The 14,123-nt window shown below is 42.7% G+C and overlaps 3 protein-coding genes across 4 annotated transcripts in view; 1 reads left to right on the forward strand and 2 right to left on the reverse strand.

The window, feature by feature from the left end:
* LOC131266603 (protein furry) overlaps positions 1–1,357 on the reverse strand; it is a 44,121-nt gene extending 42,764 nt beyond the window's left edge. Inside the window, exon 1 of the mRNA XM_058269191.1 lies at positions 1,201–1,357. Within this exon, the coding sequence (XP_058125174.1) occupies positions 1,201–1,297 (97 nt within the window). The 5' untranslated portion in view covers positions 1,298–1,357. The remainder of the gene's footprint in view (positions 1–1,200) is intronic.
* Positions 1,358–2,264: 907 nt separating this feature from the next.
* Positions 2,265–4,238, forward strand: LOC131266311 (UPF0046 protein C25E10.12). Its single transcript, XM_058268769.1, has 2 exons — positions 2,265–2,599; positions 2,679–4,238. The coding sequence occupies exons 1-2, from the start codon at positions 2,332–2,334 to the stop codon at positions 3,305–3,307; spliced, it is 897 nt and encodes a 298-aa protein (XP_058124752.1). The 5' UTR covers positions 2,265–2,331; the 3' UTR covers positions 3,308–4,238.
* Positions 4,239–4,352: 114 nt separating this feature from the next.
* Positions 4,353–13,932, reverse strand: LOC131266310 (ribose-phosphate pyrophosphokinase 1). Of its 2 annotated transcripts, XM_058268768.1 has the most exons (6): positions 13,749–13,930; positions 13,408–13,547; positions 11,202–11,385; positions 6,265–6,363; positions 5,692–6,150; positions 4,353–5,613 (listed from the first exon to the last, which is right to left on the reverse strand). In XM_058268768.1, the coding sequence occupies exons 1-6, from the start codon at positions 13,815–13,817 to the stop codon at positions 5,521–5,523; spliced, it is 1,044 nt and encodes a 347-aa protein (XP_058124751.1). In that variant the 5' UTR covers positions 13,818–13,930; the 3' UTR covers positions 4,353–5,520. The 2 variants fall into 2 exon arrangements, with proteins under 2 accessions (XP_058124751.1, XP_058124750.1); XM_058268767.1 differs by having other exon boundaries at positions 13,408–13,932.
* Between the last annotated feature and the right edge of the window lie 191 nt (positions 13,933–14,123).

Genomic DNA, 14,123 nt, shown 5'->3' on the forward strand with positions numbered 1-14,123 from the left:
GTTACCAAAACAAACTTAAAACAAAGTTGGCGTTAGATATTTATTTCTGATTGATTCTCATACATTCGGTTAAAGCTACTGATCGTACAAAGAGGTATGCTACGGATAAAACGGGATCGCAAACAAGTCATCCGAGGGTTGGAGTTTACTACTCCAAATATTTAACCTTCCCACTCGACTAAACTAGACAGCTGTGCAATGTAGTTGATAGCTTTATCAATACGAAAGACTATCACATCCATGCATTTTGTTTTTGGTTAGTTATTCCTTATGAAAATTTCTCTAGTGTATACAGGGGGTTCTCCTTCTTCATAAATTTTACCGGATAGAACTTTGACCTTTTGAATATACGTTTTTCTTGATGGTTAAAGGCAAGGAAGGTGAAAGAAGCTATAATTATTTTCTATGACAATACCGAATTTTACAATCATCTAAATGATGTAGCATAGACACAGTTTCTGTAAATAAATTAATAAAAATGTTTTTATGTAGAAACATAACGTAATCTTGACTAGCTAAACAATATAAATCAACACAAAATAATGTAGGTATGATGGAGTTCGCCTGTTAAAAAAGAGCATCAGCTAATTATCTTCAAGGCAGGGATAGGGTTCGGGTATAATTGCCCTTAGAATCCCCACGTAATTAGTTATTGTAAAAGCCAATGTGCGGATGGCTTAATCAGCACCAACAAGATGACTTTTTCTACCATACATTATTCATAAGATTACCTAGTTAGATGCTAAAAATCAAGAAATAATCTTTGGAACAGAAATAGTAAAAGACGGCATCATCCCCACTCCGCAGTGGGGGGATATGTACGTGCGAATTAAAAGCAAGTGTTCCCCTGCAGAGTGTTTGTAAACAATGAAGAAGCAATGATGACGCCTCTAGCAAAGCGAGAATGAGCAAAACAAAGCCATCTGCATATTTAAGTAAGATTGCAGCATCTATTCGAGCATGACAATGTTTAACGAACAAAATCGACGGTATCAATTTCTATGACGCTCAAGAAATGTTAGATGAACAATAAATAGAAGGGATTCTGAGCAGAGCCCCAAGACCGTCCATGACGCCTACTTTTTATGATTCAGTGACCCCTACCGCCCCATAGGAATGAATATCGAAAAGCTTGTGGAAACGTTAACAAACCGTTCCCAGTCCAATTTCGTCGCATCGTCCCATGCATTCAACACTTACCCGTGCTGGATAAGGCCAGATTTGTGCTGTTCCCGGATGTGTTCTCTTCGCCATTGTCTAGCGCATCCGTGTCTTCATTGGCTTCGAGACGCTGCATTTTGTTTGCCTTTGGATCAGCCGTCCGCCGTACAAGCTGGGGCCGATCTGCCGGCAAGCACCGTTGGCGCGTAGCAAACAAGTATTATCGTCTGAAAGCAGTGTTTAACACTTTTCACTTTTCACTATTTATCGAGCGATTGCTATCCTCGCCAATTTTCGTGTTTGTTACTTTGTGCTTTTTTCACTTGATTCTCGAGATAGCTGTCACCTGTCAGGCGGCGATGTCAGATCGAGCGTTGACGTCAAATGCCCGGTGCTGTGAGTTGGTTTGTTTGCAACCTTTCAACTGCCAGCATGTGCAACAGCTGATTGTTGTGTACACTTTTGAAATGTACCATTTAATTCTTTTAAACCTCTGATATACCTTATACTGCATTTATCATGTTGATATTCCTCTCCTATAACAATTTCTGTCTTCTTTCAACTTGAAGTTTTAAGAAAACCAGCTTACCGGCTTTTCTACAGATCAGCTGTTCTTGTAAACAATGGTAGCTCACAGCTTTTGGCTCTCACGAGTTCGTAGATATGTCAAACATGACACATTCACAGATTGTTTCCAAATTTGTGTTAATTTTCTCAAAAACTACAAAATACCGAAGTATCTTAACTTACGCAAAGTTGTTGATCCGAAAAAGCTCTTTCATTTAAGGGGTCATGAGTGAAAATCAGTTCAGCGATCATGAAGTTATTAACAAATTTGCTATTTCAGCGTCAAATATCAACCAAGGTTTCTGTACCTGTGCACCCATACATGTTTTTTTCAAAATCTGAGGATTTAGAAAGTATTGTTGGTTTGTATGCAGTTGTTTGTCTTCAAAAGACCTTTCAAAAGAAAAATTTCAATTTTAGCCATTATTCGCGTGATCCTTTTCTTTAGAAGCATTGTTAAAAGTACCTTGGTACACCTGCTCAACAAAGCTGTCATTTCTGCGGTGTTGAAAACCGTCGTGCAAAAATCGCCCAAAACACAACAGGATCAAAACATCAGTGCTCGTTGGGTTTATTGGATTTCAAGGATCAATTCTGGTGGCTATGAAGATCGACATCCATCCACTGACGCACGATCCTACGTCGGCATGGAAGGAAATCTCAAAATCACAGAGGGTGATCAAAATCAACACCAAACCACCGGCTGCCGAAGTTCCAGCAAACAAGGTGCGCGTAGTTTGCATGTCCGATACGCATTCGCTGACGCACCACATCAAGTTCGACGTTCCGGATGGCGATATTTTCATACATGCGGGAGATTTTACGCGATGCGGAAAACTGGACGAAGTGATCGATTTCAACGAATGGCTAAGTATGAGCGCTAAAATGATAAATGCCCTCAATATTGGTTGGATAAACAGAACCCTTTGTGTCCAATATTTCCTCTGCAGAAAAATTACCTCACAAGCACAAGCTGGTCATTGCCGGCAACCACGAGCTCAGCTTCGATAACACCTTCACCCATCCATTCCAAAATGCGAGTGCCTGCTGCAAGAAAACGGGCTCCACCTTGCTGGACGAAATACCTACCCTGGGAAACTCGAAAGAGAGCCTGGCTGAAGCGGTCAAAACGGAGAACATCCGGCAGTACTTGAGTAGCTGCGTGTACCTTCAGGACGAAGCAATCGAACTGTACGGGCTCCGGATATACGGTACACCCTGGCAGCCCGAGTTCTGCAAGTGGGCCTTCAATGTGAAACGTGGCCAACCGTGTCTCGATAAGTGGGAACAAATTCCGGAGAACGTTGACATACTCATAACGCATACGCCACCCGTCGGCCACGGGGATCTGTGCTGTTCCGGCGTGCGTGCCGGATGCGTCGAGCTGCTCGCGACGGTGCAACAACGGGTGAAACCAAAATACCACGTCTTCGGACACGTGCACGAGGGATACGGGATCACCTCGGACGGTAGGATAATTTTTGTGAATGCTTCGACATGCGACATCAACTATTTACCCAATAATCAGCCAATCGTTTTCGACGTCACGCTACCAAAAGGTCGAACCAAAGACGACTAAACCAGACGACGTGTGTGTAAGGTTTCCTGTTTTGGGCTACCAACTGTGCCATACCATGACCGAAAACAAAGGCCGCTCCACTTGTAGCTGCCGCACTTTTGTAGGATGCACATTGATGAAACATAGTCACTTTGGAACCATCGCTAACTCTTACACCAAGAGGTTCTTTTAGAGACAAAACAAGATCGGTGCACTATGGCTTCAAACCAAAGGAAAACATGCAGATGCAGGAACGTCAAAGTATTAACTACATGAAAAAGAAATTTCACCCCATTAATCGCGCGCCGAAGTTGTCTTGCACGTGCTCTTATCTACTATATCTTTTGCTAGAAAATAGTGAAATAGTCTGACGAACACCGACAATTATACTCCACTTCTCAGGCCACATATTGCCGAGGCCTTAACCAACATAACACTAGATATTGAAATAACAAAGCAACTTATCTGGCTTCAAGCTCTCTTAAAAATGTGCTCTACCATTTACAAAACTTCAAGATAGACACAAAAGACTATGACAACGAAAGCAAGGCAAAGCCACGCGTATCAACTACTTTACCGCACACTTTATTAAAGAAGGCGTTGGGATTTATTTTTTGTCTTTTGGGCTTTAAAAGCAAAGGGAATAAAAATTATATTATAGTAGGATGTGGAAACCAAGGGATGTTTAGATTTAGATCGTAGAAAACGTTTGCTCAATGATATTGATTATTTTGTAACCATTGCTAGAAACGTATCGCCGTTGCGCTTGTGTAGAGTGAAGTTTTGTGATTAATATCTGGTTTATATTCCTGGAATACCTTTTGCCTTTTTTGATGCGGCTATGATATTCGGTGTGTATTGTTTCGCAGTACTATTTGTAACATAATTTATTTAATGTAGAACAGAAGCGTGCCGTTGTACGTCAATAAAACCATCTTTCGTTTTAATTGAAGTTTAAATGTTTACGAATGTACTTACGCTTGTCCACGATTTTTCATGTGACTGAAACAACAGAGATTCTGATGGGGTTATCGAATGTGTCTGTTCAGCAGTAAATAAGGACAACTTTCGTGTGGTAGCTAATGTCTTTACTAGCTTACATCCTTTTGTTTATATATCAAAGTATTAAAAACTAAACATAAATTGTACCATAACATAAAGTGTTCAATTCATTATCATGGAAACATCTCGCGAATAGATGGGAGCATATTATTATCGTTAACTCTAGCGATCGTTGCAGGGAGAACAAAAAAAAAGAAAAAAAAAAATGCCACTATCATGTAATTTCAATCTGCCTGTCTACGATAGTGGTTATTGCACCCGGGTAGTTCTGTTCCTCGATTTTACAATTTGATCTATTTGAATCTTAACGTTTTTTTCTTAATCCGGTTTCATCCGGATACATGAACTTCATTATGGTCAGCTATTTTAGTTATGTTGTGTTTATGGGTTTAGTTTTGTCTTGAGCTATTTTGGACTGCGTTTTTCAGCATAACCTTATCCTACGTTTGTCGATTCTTAATCTTACACGACGTGTTTACCCTTATCTAAAGATCCTGGCCAGGCAGCGTCCACAATTTTGACATGCCAATCTTTTAATTCATTATGAATTCCTGTTTCTCTTTTGGAAGAAAACTGTACAGCGTGGAATAGCGAACGACACTGTTTATTTTGTAAACTTACTCGGGAAAACAAAAAAGGCGAACGAACTTGCCTACCTAATGATCGGATTTGGTAGAAAGAAAGCGCGCGCAAAAGGAAACAAAAATTAAACCCTGATAAAAATATACTTTCTCCCCTCAGAAACGGTGTGTGAATCTCGCGAGATGTCGAATAATGTGCCTCTTGTTAGTTCCTTTCTACTAAACCAATTTACTGACGGGTGAGTTTTGGTGTTCCCTGATTGACTTGCTTTTAAGGGTAGAAAATCCGCGAGGAGGGGCCCCACCCCTGTCGCCATCGTGTGTGACAAGCGACGAGGGCAGCATTCTTTCAATGGCAATGGATGGTTTTTTTATAGGCTTTTCTGTGCCAGCGTGTCGTGGGCGCATTCTATCGTGGCAAACTGTGTCCGTCCTATATTATCCTATGTAGCTCCAATGCGGTGTGGCAATAGCTTGCTAAAAATGTGGCGTCGTCGTTTCGATGTTTGGGACAGACGATACGGTGTAATTGTTGTAAGTGTGAACGTGTGTATTTTATTGGACATCCATCCCCAGATGGCGAGGATCGTCCTAGTAAGGAACGTTGGAAAACAGATACGACACACTCTCCCCGTTGTGCGTCCGACGGACGGCCTCGGCGAACATCATTGACACGTCGATGCACTGCATTTGGGAAAACATAATTGGAGTATTGATTTTATGCACACAACGGCCGCACCACAACACGGCACGTGTCCTTACCTGAATCTTCGGGCAGTCCTTCATATGGCCATCCTGCGGGATCGTATTCGTAACGACGACCGCCTCAAAGCAAGCATTGTTTATCCGCGAGATGGCCGGCCCACTGAAAATGCCGTGCGTCAGAATGGCATACACCTTCGTGGCGCCCGCTTCCACCAACTTGTCCGCCGCGTGGCAGATCGTACCGCACGTGTCAGCCATATCGTCCACGAGGATCGCCACGCGATCCTTCACATCACCGACCAGCACCATCGAGGCCACCTCGTTCGCCTTCTTCCGCTCCTTGTGAATAAGCGCAAACTCAACATTCAATCGATCCGCGATCGAGGTGACACGCTTCGCGCCACCGGCATCGGGCGAAACAATGATCGAATTGCGCCACTCGGCGATGTTCTCTCGGATCCACTTCAGTACCGCCGGTTCGGCGTACAGATTGTCCACCGGGATGTCAAAGAAGCCCTAAGAAATGAAAATAAAAATATTAAAATAGCAACAATACTTCATATGCTTGTATTTTTAGCTTTTGATGACCTTGGCGATTTAACAAGTTGCACTAATATCCCTTTTACATACCTGAATCTGCGAAGCGTGCAAGTCCATCGTGATGATGTGATCTGCACCAGCAACGGAAAGCATATTCGCTACCAGCTTGGCCGAAATGGGTGCCCGACTCTGTATTCCCCCCCAAAAAGGCGAAGACAAACGAAGACATCCGGTGGAGCGGTGATCATTAGCGAGCGAGTAAGGTTTGGTGGAAAAGAAAAAAAGGCATACATTAGTCAATTATTACCCCACGCAAGAAATAGTTCCCTCCTCAGCGCTACTGGTAAACGGTATTAGGCTTAGGGATAGCATAACAAAACAAAACCATCGGACAAAACATAACAAGAATCCCAAACAGAAACGCCCAACCAGAAGAATTTAGACCCACATAGTTTTTGTTTGTTTCCTTCTCGGATTATTAGTCAACATCGCTACATACACGAAACGCGCAAATGCGCAAAACCACACATTAGCCTCCGCAGTTCCGCAGCGATCATGCACTGAAAGGGTAAGAGAGTATATTAAGATGAACCCGTCGGGGCGATGTTGTTAGACCCGGAATCCCGGGGAACCGCAACGTGATGGACAATATTCACAAGGACATACAACAAGGAATGCATATAATGCCTGTACAGTCGCGCCAAAGGAAAGCGATCAAAAGTGAAGAATGTAATCTTGATTAATGCACTCCGTTTTCATAAACAACCACACAATTGCCATCATTCAAACCTAAAAAATGGTGCAAAAGGAACGAGTAACAACTGAACAAACGAATGAAATATGCGCATGAAATGTTCTCTTGGAATGTACGGGACAGTTTGAAACACCGAACCAAAGAAGTGTGTAAGGGATACAGTAATCCTGAAAGGGCAACACAGGAGTCGCATAACAATCGAAACCCATGCTCTCATTGAGGTAAATGTTTCAATCACCGATCGAGCTTGGAATGAAAAACAAGAGGTCGCAAGATGTATGATTTATGGTGTTAAAATGTCCATTTCGTCACCGTAAACTACCGGAAACCACAAACAAGGACACATTGCAAACAAAACTATTGTACATCGCCACATCATACAGACACACGACAAACGGCAAACAGTGTATTTTGTTGCACTATTTATAGCAAAACTTTCTACATAATCATGTGTACGTGTGGGTGTGCTTTTGTTTCGATTACAGTCCTTTCTTATTTACTTAATTTTTTTTTTTTTTTTCATTTGATAGCAAGCGAAATTATGCCTGAGGAAGGTACACTCGCTAATTGCTGTGGCCTGGTTGAAACCAATCAACCAACTACTCACTAGGTACGCCTCTGGTATGTAATCCTACGGTGGGTTGATAAATGATAAATACACACAACAATAAAGGGGGTAGAGACGGGTGAGAAGAAAAGAAAGAAAGAAAGTCAGATAAAAAAGCAAGCAACCATCGACTCATTATTTTTAAACACGTGTACATTGGGTTACTATTATTACATCGTGGTACGAAAAGTGGCCCATCATTGAATTGCTCCAAAGTCTATACAATGAGTTCAGGGTACTGTTTGTATATTCTCTGTATCTTTAATCATCAAGTTTAATGTTTGGCGGTTTATTTCTAACATTCAATTGGACTATTCAAAATATACGTGCCTGCAACACGTGTGTCTGTATGTGTTTCGAAAAAAAATATTTAAAAAATATAAAAAGATAAAAAAAAGTATTTACTACCAAATGGTCAGCACTTATTTACAAAAATCAAAGAGACAAAACTAAAGTCGTTAAAAATAGTATGACACGAAGGGAACAACGATACCGAACGGAAACAAAAAATCAACATCATTTATATGATCTTGTTTTTCCTGCGTGCAAAAACAACCATTTGTGTGAACCTATTGACATAATAGGGGTGGCTGGGGTAATACGCACCCCTGAGGCAATACGCACCCTTTCCCATTTCCATTGAAAAACGAGTTTTCAACGCGTAAAAAGTAGTCACCCTGCAAGATCAACCTGAAATATGGTCACCCTGTGAGTTTGATAGCTCTACATCAACAGAAACGCGAAATAAACGCAAACCAAAATGATTCTCAGCTCAGACAGTTTTTGTTATAATGTGACTTACCATTCCGCTAAGGAATATTAAGTGCAAAAACCGATATTTACCCACGAGGAATACGAAATTTATTGAATTGAGAATCAGTGCTTGAGACTATTCATGAAAATTTCGGAAAGTATGCAAATTTACTCATATTTTAGTTGAAAATGTGGGGAACTATGAATGGGGGCAATATGCACCCAGTATGTCGGGGTAAAATGCACCAGTTTGTAAACAAACTATCTTTATTTGACAGTGGATGTTGCCTCGTTGTTGTGGTGCGTATTGCCTCTTTGTTATGGTGCGTATTGCCTCTTTGTTATGGTGCGTGTTGCCCCTTTGTTGTGGTGCGTATTGCCCCTTTGTTGTGGTGCGTATTACCCCTAGCAAAGGTGCGTTTTGCCTCAACCAGATACAGATCGATCAAAAATTGAACTTTTTCAAAACTGAAAAAAATACGTTTTTCTTAGCAAAAAAAAGCAAACATTCCTGAATTGGTAACTAGTTTGAACCTTTATGAATCCTATCCAGTGATAAAATCAACAATCAAGTGCCAAGTTGTTAGAAAATTTTATAGTTTTCCTTAAGGGGTGCGTATTACCCCATCCACCCCTACCATTAGCTTCATGACATTACAATGCATTCCATTAATTTTGAATTTAATTTGGATGATCATGAAAACGTATAACCACTTGGCGTAGATTAGCACGCACCTTCCCGGGACGCACACGACACAAATGTATGGACATTGAGAGGCATAACGAAAGCATAAAGTACATAAGCATATATGCATAGTTTCCCTTCACGTTGTGGGGGAATTGTCGTTAGGGTTGATTTCTGAATACAACGTAATACACCGTACCATTAGGATATCCAATGGTTCTATTTACAATCGCTAGGTGAAGAAGTATGCCAATTGATTCATTTTAAAATGTGGAAATGTTTTTCGTTGCGTGTACTTTCAACTATGCTCATCGCCGTGCCACCGGAGCCGGTGAAGAAATATTCGAACCGGAACAAGAGCTTTAATGCGGATTAGCGCACTCACCCCTTAAGATAGTGATGTTTGTTGATGATAGTGATTGTTAGTTCCAATCAAATAGTCATCATATATTTATATATCCGTTCGTCAAAGTTTTAGTTCCATTGAGAGCTCTGCCTCACCAATCTACCGGGCGAGTGGGTTAGCGTGGGGGAAAATTAGTGCCAAAACGGTACGGGGACTCATTCCGGAAACGCGATCTGCCAATTAGCTCATTTCTCTGGTGGTGGATGGTGGCAGTGGTGTATGGGATGATACTAGTTCTGAAACCAACGACAAAAGGATAAATAAAAACCCGCGCACGCAAGATGACAAACAACCGGGACACAATATGGACGGAACAGATGAAAGTGAAATAAAATTTGGCAAAAATACAAATGCGACCAAAACTGGGCGCCGCAGAACTTAATCTTACACGGCAAATAGTTCTAAAAAAATAGACATGAAACAGAAAACTGATTCACAGGTACCGTACCCGGAACTTCCACTCATTGGTTTTCATGAGCTCGGCCAGCTTATCGTCGCCTGTCTAGTAGTGTGTTGGGGCGTGGAGGTCGTGGACACAAGGCCATAAAACACGCATCGGTATAGACAATCGAGAGAGGGGAAGGGAAAAAAGAATATTATTTAAAACACCGTTTTAACGTGTAACACCGGCAAGAGATGTATTTCCAAGGAGGGATGGGGATAATGGTTGGTTCCTGGACAGACGATTTGGGTATCACTTTCACTCGTCCTATCGTCCATCCGCACACGGCTTTCATTCCGGTTTCCGTCAACCTGATCGCGATGAGCCACCACCAAGGGATGAATCGGAGGGAGGGCTTGTCCTACAAAATACGGATCCAACGGGTGATGATGCCCTATCAGCCGATGACCGATGTTTGTAAACAGTTTCCCTGCACCATTACGAAACCCACTGACGTATTCTGTCGTGAGGCGCAGCAACGTTACTCTAATTCTCCACCGTCAACGCATCCTTGGCAGAACGCCGAGGATCGGTTGCTCGGGCATAGGGCGGGAGTTGTTATTGCCAACAGCAGCGACCGAAGCGGAAACACGTTCCCTGCGTGCCTTTTCGAACTGTTTTTTCTCCGCCGAGCGATAACCTCTGCGTAACGGATGCACGGCATATTACCACGTTCTTTGCACCGGAGGACACGGATCGGAAATGAGATCTTATCACCACGCTCCAATTTACTATTCATGTGTGTTGTGCTGAGCTGTTGACAGCAAACGTTTCCCCCGGACTGGACTGGATTCAAGAAAAGTAAACGATCGATTCTTACTTGTTTGTTTTTCTTCCATCTAGCTCCGCTTTTGATTATTAGATGATCGTCATTTGCAAAGTAAGATCGAAGTAAACACGTTAGCAACAACAGTTCAACAATGTTTCAACTATCCTACAACACCGTCGACACACGCTGGTGGCGGGAAAATTGAACAGTAACGGCGAAAAATATTTCCACATCATCACAATCGGAATACGGCATCATCTTAAAGTACTGCTTCTTAACCTTTTCAGCAAGATGGTCAACAAGTCACAGAAATGACTGTATTTCTTATGTTTCCAGAGTGTCCCATACACCAGTAAACAGGATTTTAAGACATTGACTGTAATTATGTTAACAAAAAGTACAAAAAAAACAATATTTCTGACTGCAACTGCGTACTCTGCATTCTCTTATTTAATACAAGATGTTTTTGAATGCTAAAACGGAAAAAAATGGGAAGGAATTCTTTTTGTACACAAAAAACAAAAAGCAGGGAGAAAAATCCATCCAAGCCCCTCTGGCATATTCGATGTGGTGTATCCTTGTTCATAAGATGGCTACCGGTTGGTAATTACCTTATCTTTCTTGTCCTGTCGTGCGTACGGGAAGCACGGTATCACAGCGGTCACGCGGGACGCTGATGCGATCTTGCACGCATTGATCATAATTAACAGCTCCATCAGGTTGTCGTTGATCTCGCCGGAACCGGACTGCACGATGTACACATCTTCGCCCCGGACGGATTCTCCAATTTCCACGCTAAAAACATTTTGGAAAAGAGTAAAAAACAAAAGCCGTTAGTGACAATCAGCGGCTGGTGAAATACGAGTGAATTCTTATGAACTCCTCTCGATTTTCTCCAAATTTCTGAATGTGTTCTACCCTCAAAATTAGTATTCTTCTTCATCACCCAATATTTTGCTTTTAGCATCTTTTTGCTTATTTGACAAAATACACATAATTCAAACAACAAAAATCTATCTCATAAAAACAATTCAGCATCATTCTCGCAACACGTGCTCCCTGAGCGAGGTGGTAGATGCACCTTCCCTCCGGTATCGTCCCTCTCGCTGGAAAACAAACATTTTCTTTGCTCACCAACATTTACTTGCGGCAAACTAGAACTTCACCGCAAGACGCTATGCTTGACACTATGGTACGCGTGGTTCGCGACATGTATTCGTGGTTTCAACACCACGCGCTCGCGAGGATGGCGCAAGCGTTCCATCGGTGTGCGTACCGCTTCGACCTAAGCTAATTTACCGACATCTTTCACAGATTCCACATGGTCTGGACAATATATTTTCTCTTTTAAACTAGGGGAAACAAGGGGGTTTGTGAAGGTGCTGTAGTGCACCAAACGTGGTCATTTATTTGCCATCGACCACGAATGCACTGACGAAAAAGATCATTTAAAAAACAACTAAAGAATGATGGGCGAGAATAAATACAGCATTAACTGGGACGTCTTATCAACCGGCAAGGAACAAATTCTAATTCAGGTTGATAACAATCAGCTGTTTACACCCATCCGAAATCTCCCCAAAAAAAGTAAACAGAAGATTAAAAGTCCTTTTGGCAACGCGAGCCAACAACAATTCAACCAAAGCACGAATCGACGCCAAGTTGGGTAAGGAAGAAAGAGTAAATAGAAAAATAAAACAAACACATCGTTTGATCGATTCCCGGCCGAAACCTTCGCAAACTCATCCACACGAATCGAGCACGAGGAATGGAAGGCATGGCAACCGAATCTTCCTTCCCTCCCAGGCCTATGGCAGTCGAGGATGGGACGGGTTGTTGCTGACACAAATTGAGCTTAATCAATCTACAACTCGTTTATGCTTCGTCTTTTCCATGCCCTTTAAACTCTCCGAGAACGTTGCGTTTGGATCGTAAAGAAAATTAAAAACAAAACTAATCATCTCAACCATCCACTATCTAGTGTGGCAGTGCGTTGTCCAGTTTTGTTTTTTTTTGTTGCTTTTTTTACATGTTTACAGATCCAAACCAAAGCCGGCATCACCACGAACAGGATTCTGCCGGCTCTGCTGACAGTTCTTCACGTGGGAATGATTTGAGCGAATCAAAAAAGCGACACGACCTCCCCAACGTTACATCATATCACCTTTTATGTTATTTCTTGTTTTGTTCACATAACTTTCATTAGATTTTGTTCCGAATGCTAGTCGAAGTCTACCATTTAAAATCAACTGAGCAAAAAACCGGTTCCGGAAACACGCAGCGGACCTTTTAGCATGATGTTGTCCTACCTCCGCAAAATCTTCAGCCAAATACGGCCAAGATAAAATATTTCGTTACATGGCGCGGGGCGGGGATATTTGTGGTAGTATTCTCGCGCACTAAACCTATCCCCAATTTCCCCGCCCGCCGTCTCTACAAGCAACACAACAACATCATGATTCCACCGCTCGTCAAGGTTACTCTGTGTATGATTAATTTGCTGGGAGAGGTAAGGGCAAGGGGACTATGACGTGCAGGAAGAGCTAAGACGGTTGGGAAAGGAGAGCAAGAAACTTATTTTTAACTGGTTCCTTGATTCGGTGGCCCTCCAATGCCCTGTTTCACAGCAGCCCAATTAGCAGCCTTTACCGATGGATCCACTCCTGTCTCACCCTTCTCCAACTGAGGGCCATTTTGTAATCCTCACGGTAGGGGAAACATCTTCCATGCCGTTTCTTGTTCCTTCTTTTCGTCAGCAGTACTTCAAATCGTTCACATTCGTACGACACAAACACCGCATGATGACACACTACTTACCAGGTTTCTAAATTGCTGAACTTTTTCGTCACCACCTTGCCCAGATCAATACCGAGCCGGTCGACAATGCGGGACGCGAGGTCCGGATGGGACGAGCCGGAAAACACCTTGATGTTCGGCATCCTGGACTGCAGCAACAACTGGCGTGGATCAACGATCGGGATGGCGTTGGAATCGGTGGGAATATCGGTGCTACCGTTGCTGCCGATGGTGGAGCTTGCACTGCTGCTGATGGCGCTGCTGCCGATACTGTGGACCCCCGCCGTTGATACACTGGGCACGAGATTGGAGCTGCTGCCGATGCTGCTGGTGGTGCTGCTGCTGCTGGCGTAGCTGATAACTGATGCCTTCTCCAAGCTGCTCCGGACAAGCGTTCTGGCGCGAATCGGATGAGCTGATCGGACTGGCATCACACAATCTGTGGTGTCAAATTAAATATATGTACGGCGTGTGACGGCATCAAAGGGAAAAGAAAAAACCCCTCCATTCCCAAGTTCCTCATCCTGGTACACAGGATCGCAGCCGCTTCTGTACTCGAACCGAGCCTGATTGACGTTTCAAACGTCTAATGCTTTCAGGTACCGCTCGTAGTGGTTGCTAACTGCGCCTGCTGCTGTTTGCATTTGTTTCAACTTAAGCGTATGTTGTCGAACGTTACATCTGGATAGTTTCTTAAAAAATTAAATTACCCCAATCGTAAATAGGCAAACATATGA

Source organism: Anopheles coustani, chromosome 2 (genome assembly GCF_943734705.1).
Source record: "Anopheles coustani chromosome 2, idAnoCousDA_361_x.2, whole genome shotgun sequence".
NCBI classification, from domain to species: domain Eukaryota; kingdom Metazoa; phylum Arthropoda; class Insecta; order Diptera; family Culicidae; genus Anopheles; species Anopheles coustani.

What these genes read in the sequence shown, in the direction of transcription:
- LOC131266310 (XM_058268767.1), bottom strand. Translation starts at nt 13,817, where the DNA reads ATGCCAGTCCGATCAGCTCATCCGATTCGCGCCAGAACGCTTGTCCGG. An exon ending in TTCAGCAATTTAGAAACCTG is followed by an intron (nt 11,386 to 13,407) that starts GTAAGTAGTGTG and finishes AAATGTTTTTAG; the next exon opens with CGTGGAAATTGGAGAATCCG. An exon ending in TGCACGCTTCGCAGATTCAG is followed by an intron (nt 6,151 to 6,264) that starts GTATGTAAAAGG and finishes TTCATTTCTTAG; the next exon opens with GGCTTCTTTGACATCCCGGT.
- LOC131266311 (XM_058268769.1), top strand. Translation starts at nt 2,332, where the DNA reads ATGAAGATCGACATCCATCCACTGACGCACGATCCTACGTCGGCATGG. An exon ending in CGATTTCAACGAATGGCTAA is followed by an intron (nt 2,600 to 2,678) that starts GTATGAGCGCTA and finishes TTTCCTCTGCAG; the next exon opens with AAAAATTACCTCACAAGCAC.